Genomic DNA, 14,062 nt, shown 5'->3' on the forward strand with positions numbered 1-14,062 from the left:
ACAGGCCTCCCACAATCTACACCATTAATACCTCTTCGCATGGATCTGGGGTGTCAGAGTCTAGAAAATATCTGTAGATTTAGACCAATTGCCTATTGGAGAAGACTGTGGGTTACCCCCGAATTAAACCACTATGCGTTGGCACTTTTGGAGACGCGTAATATGGATACTGGGGAAAAAATTCCCTGGTTCAGGAAGGTAAAAATCCTTTTAAAGTCCTTAGGAATGGGGGATCTATGGGATAATCCACAGGGGACAATAATTCCCACTAAACAGGAGTTGAAAGAGGCCTACTGGTCATATATATCCCAGGTGGAGTTTCAGTCACATTCAGATCCTTCACATACCAAGGCTTTTTTGGAGCTGAAACATTCTATTGGGTATGAGGAGTACTGGGATTTGATCACATTGCCTCAAGATAGAAAATTATATCACCAGTTCAGGGTAGGTACTCTTCCATTGAACACGGTTACCTGTAATTGGGCTTCTAGCAAAAACGATCAAATGTGCCCTTTTTGTAAAATACTTCGTGAAACTATAGCACATATTTTGTTTATTTGCCCAGTATATAAGGCCCCCCGCCTAAGATGGATAAGAGCAGTTTGCATTCAGAAGGGTATTAAGACGGGGATTTCTGCACTAAGAATATTTCAATCCGATAGTTCTGAAATAATAGTGATTGCCATAGCTAAATTTCTGAAATGGATGTGGTTAATTAGAGCTGGGAAACTGAAAGCCCTTCAGCCGCCCTAAATGTAAACCAGTATAATGATGGAATCTTTTGTATTTTTTTTAGCTTGTTTTGATGAAAAGCAGATATTTATTTTTTTTAATTGGTCGATTAGGAATACCACTTATGCAGTAAAACAAATCATGTTGCTCCTAGCTTTAGTACCATGAATTCTATATGTATAGCCCAAAAATTGGAAATGCTTGATGATGAAATGCTTTTTAAATGTGTCTTTGTAAATAATGATGAGTTTTGTTTTTAAATTGTCTTTCATGACTTGAAGTCGAAATAAAGACTGTTTGATTGATTGATTCCGCCACAAACACCTTGCCCCTTATGCACCTATCCTTGAATGTGATGTCAGTATGCATATATCCAATAATGTCAATTTGTTCACCTTGATAGCCAACCAGGTTGATATGCGTATATTTGGCCGCTCTCTCATCAACATTTCTTTTGATGTGATACTGTAGAGGGACCCAGAATCCACGAATAATTCCACATCCTTGTTCTTAATGGAAAATTCTGCCTTAGGTCTAAATGATCTGCCTGAAGTCTCACCTTCACAGACTTCACCGCTAACACACAACACTCTATCTGTGAGAACTCCACCACCGACTCCAGATGTTTAATCCATTACCATTGCCGTTTTTCCCAGGTTATTATCTTTATCTCTGCACATTCGGGCAAAATGTCCCTTATGCCCGCACCTCCTACACTCCTTTCCAATTGCAGAGAGGTTCCTGACATCAGAGGTATATTAACAACTACCACACCTACTGCAGTTTTTACTAGAGTATTTGGTACCACTGGAAGATTTAACTACGTTCTTGGTCACCCCCTTAGACATCACAGCAACCTCACCTTCCACTAATGACACCTACTCTGATACTTTTCCATCTTTCCGTTCCATTTCCTTCATATAATATTCTGATTTCTCTACAACTTCCGCTTTTTCTATGGCATCTTTTAAATATGGATCCTTAGCAGCCCACAGCCTCTCCTGTATCTTTCTTCTCTTACGTTGAACAATGAGTTGGTCCCTAATCATTTCATCTGTCCTAGATCCAAACTTGCATTTGACAGATAGTTCCCTCAAACGTGTGATAAATTAAACTACAGACTCTCCTGCCCTTTGTGGCTGGGTAGAACTTGTACCTCCTCATGACAAAATGTGTACTCTTAGTAGATCTCAACTCTAATCGTCTTCTTGCCTCAACATACACAATTCTAATAGCACGTTCTGCTTGATCAACAGCTTTGGTCAAGTATTTAAATATATGTTGCCCCTCCTTACCAAGCGTACTCAATAAAATGGCTCTCTTCCTGCTAGATGAAAATTCAAAACCATCTAGAGCTTCTAGTTGTCAAAGACATCCACCCACTCTGTAGATTGAGTACCAGGCTGATTGAGAATCAATAGTGGCGGTGTTATAGCAGCTAACTCCATAATGTATGCCACCAGAGATGAAACCCAAAAACAATGAGGGGGGGAGGAACGAATGCTAACAGCCAAAAATGTGTGGCTGTAATACATTCTTGTCAGTGACAATGAATCACAAGCCGGAAGTCTCCTCCCTGTAGACCCCACACAGGGATCAGCTTATCTAGTCCAAAATATCAAAGAAAAACACAGATGCCAAAGTTAAACGAAGATGACCAAAATCCTTTCCAGTAAAGAAGCCTGAATGTTGACACATGCAAAAATCCTCCAGTTGAGAGCACTCCACAGAAGCACAAGGTCACACTCCTGTTAACCTAAGGTTTCCATAGAAATATAGATCACTATGACAACACGTTGTGCCGGGCACAGAAGAAGAAGAAGAATGCGTGCTGCTGCACCCACTTCGTTCTGTGCTCTCTGATTTCCCAGGAGACGCAGCCGTTTATGAAGGATAGTAGCTCAGGGCACCCGCTGCAAGATGAATGCGCACTACTGCACATATGCTGCTCAACCATTTCCAGGGATACACAAACTCCACACGTCGATCAGCTGTTACCAAGGGAGTCTCCGTGAAACAAGGCACGTGGCACGGCTTTTAAATTTTCGCTTGCCAGGTGGCCTGCTAACGTTAAGACAGCCACAGCGGCCCTGCACCCAACTCAGTATCAACACCAGTCAGGATGAATAGCGGCAACATATTTTGGCACGGTTGGTCCTAAAGTCACTCAGGGCCCCGCACTAAGGGTTTTTTCCTTTTCCTTGTCCATATTAAACCCACTGACCCAGGCAGGCATGTACAAAGATCATACGCGAAAGATTAAACTCCGTCAGCTCTTGTCAGGACCACTGAGTTTATAGGTCAACCCACTGGGGGAAGTGCTAACCATGCTCAACACACACTGTGTCCTTTACTTGTTAGTGTGAGTTATCAGGATCCACGTCCTCTGCAAGTCCTTCCAACACCTGCGCTATCTGCAAATCATCGCCAAAATGAAGTGATGTAATCAAACACCAATTACTTTAACATAGGCCTTTATTCTTAAGGCAAGGACTTACAGATGTGGTGCCCCCTTCGCCAGTCAGCAGGCAACTGCTGGTGAATGGAACTCACACATTCAAGCACCATCCAAGTAGAACATAGAACATAAGGAACGTACATTCTCTGATGAACAAGTAATAACATTACAACACTTGCTCCAGTCCCTCCTTTACCTCCCACATTCTATGGTTTTGCTTGCCCCCTCCCTCCTACCACTCCTGCATTCTGTTGTTTTGCTTGCCCCTCTTACACCCCCTCGCCCACCACCTCCTGCCTGGAAAAAACTAACTTTTCATAGCTGCTATGTTTTCATGGTCCATGCGTGATGTTCTGTTCCAGTCCAGGTTTTTTTTCTTTAAATTCTGTGACTTGTAGTTTTGTTTTAAATTGGAATAAGGATGAGGATGTGGTCTGACGGCTAGACTGCCGACTTTGGTGCTGGAAACCAAGGTTCAAGCCTCGGGTCCTGTCCACATTCTGGGCAAATCACTTAATCTCCCCGTGCCTACCAAAAAATAAAAAATGAATGCGTCCTTGTGTAACGTAACTTATGTAAAGCGCTCAAATACCTTCAAGTCCTGTTCGCGCTATATAAATCTGCAAAGAAAAAAAAAAGCCTGCAGAATTTAAAGAAAAAACTTGAGCTGGGGCATCGCGCATGTACCTGGGACAATTGCAGAGCTGACATTAGCCATCCTGCACTGTAGAGCTGCTGTACAACATGGATAAAACACAGTTAACAAAGCCAATAGCCCTTGCTTATGCGAGAGCTATTAGAATTGATAATGTTTGTCCTTTGAGCAGATGAGTTTTTCCTACATGCAACATGGCAGAGTATTACACGCAAGTTCTCGCTCTAGTGTTTAATGCATATCTTTTTTGTTCATCGTCCGTCACTGTTTCAGAGTCAGGTGACGGGACCTGCTCACGTGACTCCGGCAGCTCGCGCTGGTTCCGGTGTCAGTAAACCGGTGTGCGTCAGATTCTGTGCTGTTCGCTAAGGCTGCAGACATGGCGTACCCGGGGCTGGCAGTGCCTATTATCGTCATGAGTGTCTTCTGGGGAGTGGTGGGGGCCGTGGTGCCCTGGTTCATCCCCAAGGGTCCTAACCGGGGGTGAGTGCTGCAATAGCTGAGTTTTATCAGTGTGACGTTTTTATGAAGGTTAGACGACATTGGACGGGTTGGGAAAGCGCAGGACACTCAAAGGGGATTGTGAGTGGTGTGGGGAGAAATCAGAGTCTTTAGGTGTTTGTTTGGGGATCAGAATCTTGAAGCAGGTATGGGTGCTTGAGTGCGTTCAGTGAGCTTTGCCTGAGCTGGGGACCCCGGAGGATGTAATGCAGCAGTGTCTACCTTTAGAAGATTGAGGAACCGAGGGCTGTATGTAAAGCAGAAGTCAAGGGCGGTTAATGCTGAAGAGAACTGTGGTGGTGACTACATGCCGGCCTGCCATGGTTCAACTGGGGCGCACGGTATGTATGTATCGTGTGTAGTGGGTGGTCTGTAGGAACGAATGAAGGTCTGAATGGCTGCTGAGGTGATTTAACCGGGATAATCTGGAGGTTATTTACCTAGGGGGCTCTGGAGAGGTGGATGATCACACTGGAACTTGTACAGGGGTGGTGGTCGAATTATGTTTTTGTGAGTTGCCGGGGGAGGAAGTGGTCTGGAAATGCAAGCATATTTGGCTAAAGGATTCCAGGGACATAGAATAGTTTTTGAAATGCGTTCTGGGCCTTTGAGTATCAATGGTCCTGTATCAAGAACGAGGGTGCGGCATCTTCAAACAGTGTCAACTGTTGCTTTAAATATTCTTTTTATTTAGTTTGTGTAGTTCTGGTTGTAGCACTGTTAGACCCTGTGTGGTTGACAGCTTATTATACAGAATGCTTCACGTGTCAAGATTGACATAGTAGAGGTAAAGATGATAGGAAAGGTTACATACGAAAATACATGATTGGTAAATAAGTGCATAATTTGGGGCAGATGTACTATTGATCCATTCACAAAAAGCGACTACCCTCCTTTTGCGAATGGAATCATATTTTGCGAACCGACCGATGCATTAATAGATCGGTTCAGGAAATAACTAATTGCAGGGGGTCGCAGAAAGACCTGCATAATTCATGTTAGGCAGGATGCAGTTTGGATTCCCATGTGATTGATAGCAATCATACCTTTATAGTGGCCTGCAAGAGACATCGGACCACCACCCCTGTGGTAGGATTCCAAAACGACAAACTTAAGTAGCATGTGTTGCATAAAGGAGCTGGTGTTGCTTTTGGAATACATCAGGAGGGGCAGGCGGTGGTCCCTTGGACCCCTGCCTACTTCCTTTATGTCTCCCACACGAAATAGCAAAGGGTATGGATGGTCCTAGAGGACCCTTTGCAAATAAGTCATCATCTATGAGGTACATTAAAATTACTCTTATGCGGCCACAAACCGTGTGATATTGCGGAGTTTGTGACTGCCAAAGGGCTAAGTACATCTGGTCCCTCTTAAGTTAAAGTAATAAATACAAACGTCTGAGTGTTGCCGGTTCTGCAACACACACACTATCCGCAACTGAGCTATCCTGCATAGAATATAGCCCCTGTGGGCTAGACACAATGCTTTGCAGGAGGCTCATTAACTCTGTTATTGTTTGATGATCAAAACTGTGACCCCACATTGCATACTTTTATGTAGCAAGTACATTTACCTCTGAGGCTTATTGTCAGTTTTATGCGCTGTGACAGGCTGGATATACATATTTTCACAGCTGGTGCAATAACTGTATCAGCCATTTGAAAATTAAATATATTTGTGACTAGAGCAGCATTCGATAACTTTGGGGATAATAATGGCCGAGTATTTGCAGGTCACCGGCAAACTCATTCCCGACAACCCCCTTTCAGACCTCGAGTAGAGAACCCTGTTTTTTGTTTCAAATGATTCATTTTAACGTACTCACTATTTTAACTGTCTTGCATGCCTCATTGCTCATTTATCCTTAAGCATGCGACTCATTTCCGTCTAAAAATGGGGTAGGGGCATTTTACACTGCAACAATGCTGTTATATACAGTCTCGCCTTGCCCATAAAGTTTTAATTGTATAAAAAGGAGGAAAAAATATCCTCGAACGCCATATGTGTTCATTACGCAATTCTGTGTTGCTGTATTGTTGGTTTAAACATGTTTACAGTTTGGAAAATATTTGAAGGTTATGTGATGTTAGGAACGACCTTCAGCTTAATCCTTCTGCACTTCTTCTTTCCTTTACTGGTTTATCGGCGATGTGATTCACGTTGTGACTGGACATTTCTGGAAGTGCAGTTTTTTTTGTATTTCACATGACACTTACTTTGTATGTTGCCTGTTTTCATAATTCTGGTCTTATTGCTACAAACCTTTAAACCGTTTTCTCACCATGGATGTGGTTTTTTTGGGCTGCTGGTGACCCTGTTTAATTTTTTTATTTTATTTAAGTGGCAGTCCGTTAAATGAAGATACACTTCACAATCCTAATCTGCAGGTAGAATAGTACTCTATCACATCCCAAATGCATCAGAATACTTACACGAGCCTTAAGCGTAGCCACTTCATAGATCTTCCAGAGCTATAGTAGAACCTATTATCAATCCGTCTATTGCAAAACGTTTTGAAGCCAACATATTTTGCAGGCAGTCTAGATAACAAGCATTTACAATGCAATGGTCTCGGCATTGGTAAAGTTAGAGCTATTGGCATTGCTCATGACATTATTTTTGTTTATGTTTTTGTGTTTAAAACATTTAAAGAAACGGCATTGTCATGAGCAATGCCAATAGCTCTAACTTTACCAATGCCGAGACCATTGCATTGTAAATAGCTCTGTACATTTAGGTGTTGCTCCCATAGATGATAGGTAGAGGTGCATATTAGATTAACAATTTTGGCAAGGTTTTTAAAGAAGGATGTGGTGCGTTAAGGTGCGTGTTATATAACACTTCGTGCATTAAATGAGGTTGTGGCTGTAACAGTAAGGTGCGCCGGTGAGAGTGGGGTAGTTTAGTGAAGTATTGTGGAGTTTTCTGTCAGTCTCTTATCCAGCAGGCCTTCTCCTCCTCCACCCCTAACGGACAGACAGAGTGAAGGAATGTGGCATTTACAAGATGTAGAGTTGGCAGCATGGCAAGGTCATCGTGGTCGATCCAAGTTTCAGTTTTGGCAGTGAAGGTAAGTTTTAGAGGGGTCAGTATTAAAAAGGTTTTTATTACAGAACCATCTAGCATTCCATAGGCTGAGCAAAATGGCGCTGGAATTGGCAGCGAGGCTGTAAGCATAAAGTACAGGCTCTCAGTTCACAAAGGTGGTGTGGGGCAAACTTCTCACACGATGGCCACATACATGGTGTAGGTCACAAATCACAGGTGGTGCAGGGAACCAATCGGTCAGTTCTTTAGAGGAGTGCAAGGCAAAATTAGAGGGGTTTGGGGCACCAATCTCTCGAATGCGTGAAGGCCACATGGTTAAGACGATATCAAGTGGGGTGCATTCCAACGATCAACTGGGATACATGAGGGGTATAGGTTACTGGCAACATTCATAAAAGAGGACAGGCTCATATCACCAATCACTCAGATTCCTGGGATCGATTTATGAATGAATGCGTTTTGAATTATGTGAAACACAAATATATTTTCCGGATTAGAAGCGTTCCAAGCAATGAGTACCTTCTGTAATGACTGGTGAAAATAAAATTTTCGGTATTGGATGTTCAAAGATCGGATGAAATGCACCTCAATTTACAAGGCAATGTTCATGAAATACAAGCAGAGAAGACGCTCAGTGTCATAGTACTGAGGCACACAAACCATAAACATGGCATTCAAATTGACACAAAGCTGAGCTGAGCGTGGCCCTCTGTGAAGCACTGCTACTATCGGTGAACCACGTACACCGGTTTCATAAACCAGCAGACGTTGCTGCAGGAGATTAGGGCCCAGGCAATCTTCATGTAACCGGAAACCATCGGCGCACTTCGAGATAACAATTTCAAGCGGTGCCATGCGAGCCATGAATGGAGCCGGGCTGGTGCGCAGCGGTGACATAAGTGGCGGCAACACAAACCCCATCTCTCAAAGAGCATGGTGAATAAGGCCATCGTTTCTTCCTGTGTAATTAATGGAAGCATGCTAACAAAGCGCCATTGTGCTGAGGTGACAAGTGACAGAGGAGCGGCCATCCCTGGCCGGGTCAGATAAACCGCGGGAGGCATGTCTTTCAGACACAGCATCGCGCCTTTAACAAGGGGGAATGGCGTCCAAAGCACGGTGCGGATCCCGATAGCAAAACAAGGAGATCAGGTGAGGGAGCAACGCCGGGACACCACGCCTTTCTCCGAGGCAGAGAAGAACTGCCTCGGAGAAACGCAGCCTCGGTTTCGGGTTCGGGGGCGTGTTGCTTTTTCTCTCCTCTTGCCATTGGCTGGAGGAGAGAAAAACACGCCCTGCGAAAAGCAACGAAAAAACACGCCCCCCGATCCGAAAAGGACGGGGCTTCAACGGAGTGACTGGACCTCTTCTCCAGTGGCTGGCCAGCATTTAAGAGGCCAGCCAATGGAGAACAGGAGAGAAGAGGGGCGGGTGCAAGCCCCTCTTCTCAAAGTCACTCAAAGTCATTAAATCTCGGAGCGAGACTGCGCAAGCGCAGCCTTCGCAGCCGAGACCTAAAAAGCATTGCTTTTGAGAATGGGGGGGGGGCTATTCACGCTTAATCAGCTTTTTTGTAGGGCGTTGAATGTTAATATGCGCTCAGTGAGATGGTGGAAGATGTTTTGAGCAGCAATTCGTTTACGTGGTCCCTCAGCAAGGGAAGCTGGTCCAGAATCTCTGGCAAAGGCCATACCATGTTTTGCTCCCCCCCCCCCCCCCCCCCCCCCCCCCCCAAAAAAAACCCGGGACCTTTGGAAGCAAGTTAATTACTATTATGAAGTTTATATCTACACATGTCACTTACTGGTTTCTTTCAACATGGGGGAAGAAACAATATCAAAAGTAATATCCCAGAATGGCACCTTGGTTCTCTGACGAGATATGATCATGACTTGTACAACCTAGGTAGGCACTTTGGCTTGCCTCCTTCACCAGTGTCATGAGCTTCATGTTTTCTTCGATGGGGAAAGAGCTGTGCTGCAGTATACTGTATTTGCAAACCTGAAAATGTAGTAGCACCACCCACTTCCACCCTCTCCCCACATACAGATTATTAAATGGGCGGAAAGATACACTCACAGGAGGACACCCCCATCTTTAAGGAATCTGAGAACAAAGCCCTGACCCTGAATTCAACGGCAACCGTTCGATTTTTGGTGGTATGGATGAAGTGGCATGGAAGCCGAGATCCATTAAATGCCTTATCTGCGTATATTGGCCTTCTTAATGATATTTCACCATTTTTCTAAAGGCACATTAAAAATTGGTAGGGTGTGGTTTCCTCCCTCACAGGGCATATCTTTTAACACCAATAACATTACTATCTTACTACTGTGGCAGCATTTTTCCAATTGTAACTGGAGAAGGGAAATTCATGAGCATCAGATAGTCACAGTAGGGCCATAATAGAGCAGATGTTCGGACTCCAATTAGATGTGACTTTTTAGTGTATATTTAGACAGGCTATCACAACAGCTTCCCAGTGCATTTCGTTTATGCCGGCAAAGTCAGAAGTTAAAGTTTTCGTGTTCTACATGTATTTGTATTTAGATGTTTTATAGTAAGCGTGTGTTGATTAAACACATTGCTTTCAGCTATAGTAAAAGTTATTTTGGTGTATAACAAACAAAAGGAACGTGCATTCACTGATCGACTGGTACAAGGCACTGTGTCGAGGCAAATCCCGTTAACAGAACTGTATTTACATTAGAAGCTAACATTTTAAGCCTACAAGGGATAACCTCTTTGTTAACCTTGTAGTTGTTTTGATGAAACTTTTTTAGGCGGGAGTGTTGAGGGGATTTTAGATACCTGCTAGAAAACCCTCTTCCTCTACCCTAAGCAAGCAAGGTCACAAGAAGGATGTTTGCAGCAGACGCTACAGCTCGTACAGTAGTAAATCGAGATGTAAAATGCCTCCTGTGTCCATTTCCGTGGTGTGTGTTTGGAAAGTAAATTGCTCTTTCCCCCCCCCCCCTTACCCTAGTTAGGTCTCGGCTAGCGAAGGCTGCGCTTGCGCAGTCTTGCTCGTGAGATTTAATGACTTGGAGAAGAGGGGCTTGAACCCGCCCCTCTTCTCCCCTGTTCTCCATTGGCTGGCCTCTTGAATGCTGGCCAGCCATTGGAGAAGAGGTCAGTCATTCCGATCAGGCCCCGTCCTTTTCGGATCGGGGGGGCGTGTTTTTTGCAAGAAGTCTCATTCTCTCCTCCAGCCAATGGCTGGAGGAGAGAAAAGACAAACACGCCCCCGAATCCGAAAATGCCGCTGCCTTTCTCCGAGGCATTTCTGCTCTGCCTCGGAGAAAGGCGGTGGTGTCTTCCGGTGCCCTCGGCTTGTTAATGTTTGTCAGTGATGGTGAATGTTGTTTTCCTTTCTTATTTACCTTCGGGACTGGATAGCGTGGTGGTAAGTTTGTGCCCCTGTTTCATGCGCAGAGTAAATTGCAGCAGAACAGAGCTGTGAAGTCAAATGGTTGATAGCTATTGCACCGTGTGAGCCCTTCAGCGGTACTTGTGGACAGACAGGCTTTTCTACTTGTTGCCATCACTCTGAACTCAGCCCTAGGACAACGTCTTCATTGTAGAATGTGCAGCTGCTAGGTTATGCAAAACTAGCTTAAACTAAAGTTTACTTGGTAGCCAAGTTTTCATCAGCAGCACCGACCCTTGCCGTCTCCCATTTTCATTTGACAGCAGGTATCGCAGTTCTAGTCTGTCTTGGCAGAATTACAATGAGAGAATCGAGAAAAAAAACGATTTGAAACGCACAATGGTGTCAGCAATAGAAGCACAAACCAGACCTCGCTGCTGGCTGCCTTACGATGGCCCTCTTAGCTGGGTCCTCTCTGTGGCTGCGGTACTGCAGGGTACAAAGACGACCCTCTTCTGTGACCCTCGCTAGGCTTAGGTAGATATGTGGTCCTCTTCGTATGTGGAGGCTTGGGTGCTCACAGTGGCAAAGAAGGAAGGGGACGCCGTTGGAAACCGCTGCCTTGAAGAGATTCCCTTCCTTCCTGCAACACCTAGGAACACGCACGTGAGCCACGTTTAATGCAGTAGCTCTTCGTGGAAAACGATCATGAAAGTGTGCGCTATAGTAGGGATGCTGTGCATTCTGGAATGACCATTTCACCGAAAACCTGACACGCCCCAGTGAGTACTGGTACTCTCCTCAGTCCTGGTGAAGTTCCGGTACTCGCCATGAAAAACATTAGAGGTGCCGGTACTTTTAACACACTGTTCATTATTAGCGCGTGCGGCGTGCCAGGACTTGTAGTCGACGAGTGCTGTACAACATCCGTTTGGCATGCTGTCCAAGGCATCTGTTTACATTGGACCTTTAGTGAATGCGTTGCAGCATCTGCCCGCCCTAGGCACGAGGGGTCACAAGGGAAGACGCTCCGGTACTCACCAGGGTCCAGTTTAAATCACTTTTATCTGAAAAGCAATTCCACGGGTGTCAAGAAGCGCTCTACAAATCTACTGATTGATCGATCTCAAGAAAAAGCCATGGAACTATAGTGTGGGACAAATAACCTGCTATAATCTTACGTAGTGGAGTAATAGGGAATCAAAAACATGTGTGTAATTACTATTCACCAGCTGTTCCCGGCTGTCGTCTCCCTCTAGAGCTTCGCTCAACTTAGGGGCCTAAAGTCCCTCGCTGTATATTATTGTTTGCAGAAGCTAACCTCTGTCGCAAGCGAAACGAATTAACTTCAGATCTGCAAACCAATTGAGCCTTCCCAGACCCTCTTGATGGGAAGTTAAAGCTGCAGTTTAGTGGAGGGGTGGCTGTTGTTAAAAGGGGGTGGCGCGCAAGGGGAGGGGAAATATCAACTTAAAAAAAAAAATCAATCTTGCAGATTGCATGCAGAAGACGGTAATTAGCGTGTTTTGGAGAGCCTATTAATACATCAGAAATACTGTTTATTAAGCCAGCGAACGCGGAAGGCCCGTCGTCAGATTAGGCAGGGTGGGTAATGAAATGTAAATGGTCTAATTGGGCTTGTTCTGAAGGTATTTATTCTTCACCTGCGACCCGCCTGATTGCGGTTTGACAACGCGGAGGAGCGTGCCTCGCCTCGCTAATGACAGCTGAATCCCCGCCGCTAATGGAGCGGGCTGCCTGGACGCCCGGCACCGGGGGCGCCAGGTCAGGCCAGGAGCGCCGCCGTGACTGGCACCGGATCCGAGCACCACGCACCGGTAATGACGGCCTTTCGGACTCAAAAGCAGCAATCTGCTCGGTAAATTGTACCACCTCGGCCTGCAAATGGATGGAGCCTAATGGACTGACCTTTCATTAGGCACATGTTTGGGTCGGTGCAGCGCCGTCTTTCGCACAGGTTGGGTGCAAATGGCAGTGGTTCTCTCACTGTCAGGTTAAAATTAAAAATACATATTTGTTACAAAGAGACGCAAAAGCCATATGGGATCTGTGGACTCGCATCATTTTCAATTGCCCGTAATGTGTTAGTTACGTTGCTTGCTAAGCTGCAATCCATCAAGGGTTCTTATTCTCTCTTTAAGGGCTCATCTTTGTTCCATAAATTGCAAGGAAAGTGTTGCAGGCTCACAGCCATGCAGGCGCACTGTACTGTATCCTTGTAGTGTATCCTTGTCAAGCATTGTCCTGGGAAAAAGATGCAGGGTTTATGGTCAGAGGACTCGTACTATGTTCTCCACAAATGAGGTAGCACTTTAATCCAAAGACGTTATGTCCTACAGCAAGCAACCATCCTTTATTGAAGCCAAGGATCCCTTCCTCAGGTGTTAAAACGCCTCAACCTGTATTTTAGGGCTGCTGCTCAACTGGAGTGCAGGGTGCAGATAAGCGCGGGGCTTTAAATGGGCCGGGGTCTCACCGGTGCCAAGCACTAGTCTGCGTTTCAAGCCTCTCTCTGTCATTGGATGAAAGGTTCAACGAAGGGGCGGGGTATCACAGGCATGGATGCCATTGGGCGGCAGACCAGAGGGCTCAGGGGGGGAACATGGCAACCGGAGCCGCGGCGGCAATGGCGGAACGAGCAGGAGGCTGAATTAAGCAGTGGAGGTACTTGTCTGACTCGGCGCTTAGGAAGGTGGGGAAAATACAGATTCGCAGCCACGTGCGGTGGCCGTAGCGGTTCTCGAGGCGGCATGCCCGGTGGAATTCAGGGCAGTGGAGCACTGTGGGGCATGTAGTTCAGTCGCTTACATTTTATGGCTTCAGGGTCTGGTAATGGAACTACCTATCCCATGAGGCCAGTTCCTGGTCCTAATGTACATTGGCGCTGCCACTTCCCGGTGGTCTTCTGGGAAGTGTAGTTCGGTGTAAAATGGTTTAAGTCCAAAACAACAGTGCCTGCACTGCAAGTCCCATCATTATGGGAGTTGTTGTTCTTGTAGGTGACAAGCGCGCTGATGCCCCAATACATTGTGATTAAAAGAAAGACACCGTATTTTCCCTATAGACTGCTAGAATTTTGGCCAACATGTTCTTATTTCTACCACTAGTTGAAAGAAAGGAAGTGCTTCTTGGTTGATATAATCCCTGAAGCACAATCATGGCTTTCCTAGATAGGTAGCTAACTGGTAAACCTTACTAATGACTGCTCATTAGCTAGCAGTGTTATTCTAAACTAAACTATACTCCACGCTACAAGTGTAGCGCTTTGAGCAGCTGT

The 14,062-nt window shown here is 45.3% G+C and overlaps 1 protein-coding gene across 1 annotated transcript in view; it reads left to right on the plus strand.

Annotated features, from left to right (window-relative positions):
• The first annotated feature begins 4,135 nt into the window (after nucleotides 1–4,135).
• The window catches only part of ATP6V0E1 (ATPase H+ transporting V0 subunit e1), a 222,188-nt gene continuing 212,261 nt past the window's right edge, over nucleotides 4,136–14,062 (plus strand). Inside the window, exon 1 of the mRNA XM_085618082.1 lies at nucleotides 4,136–4,328. Coding sequence (XP_085474208.1) covers nucleotides 4,225–4,328 — 104 coding nt within the window. The 5' untranslated portion in view covers nucleotides 4,136–4,224. The remainder of the gene's footprint in view (nucleotides 4,329–14,062) is intronic.

The sequence above is a fragment of the Triturus cristatus genome, chromosome 7 (assembly GCF_964204655.1).
Source record: "Triturus cristatus chromosome 7, aTriCri1.1, whole genome shotgun sequence".
Classification (NCBI taxonomy): domain Eukaryota; kingdom Metazoa; phylum Chordata; class Amphibia; order Caudata; family Salamandridae; genus Triturus; species Triturus cristatus.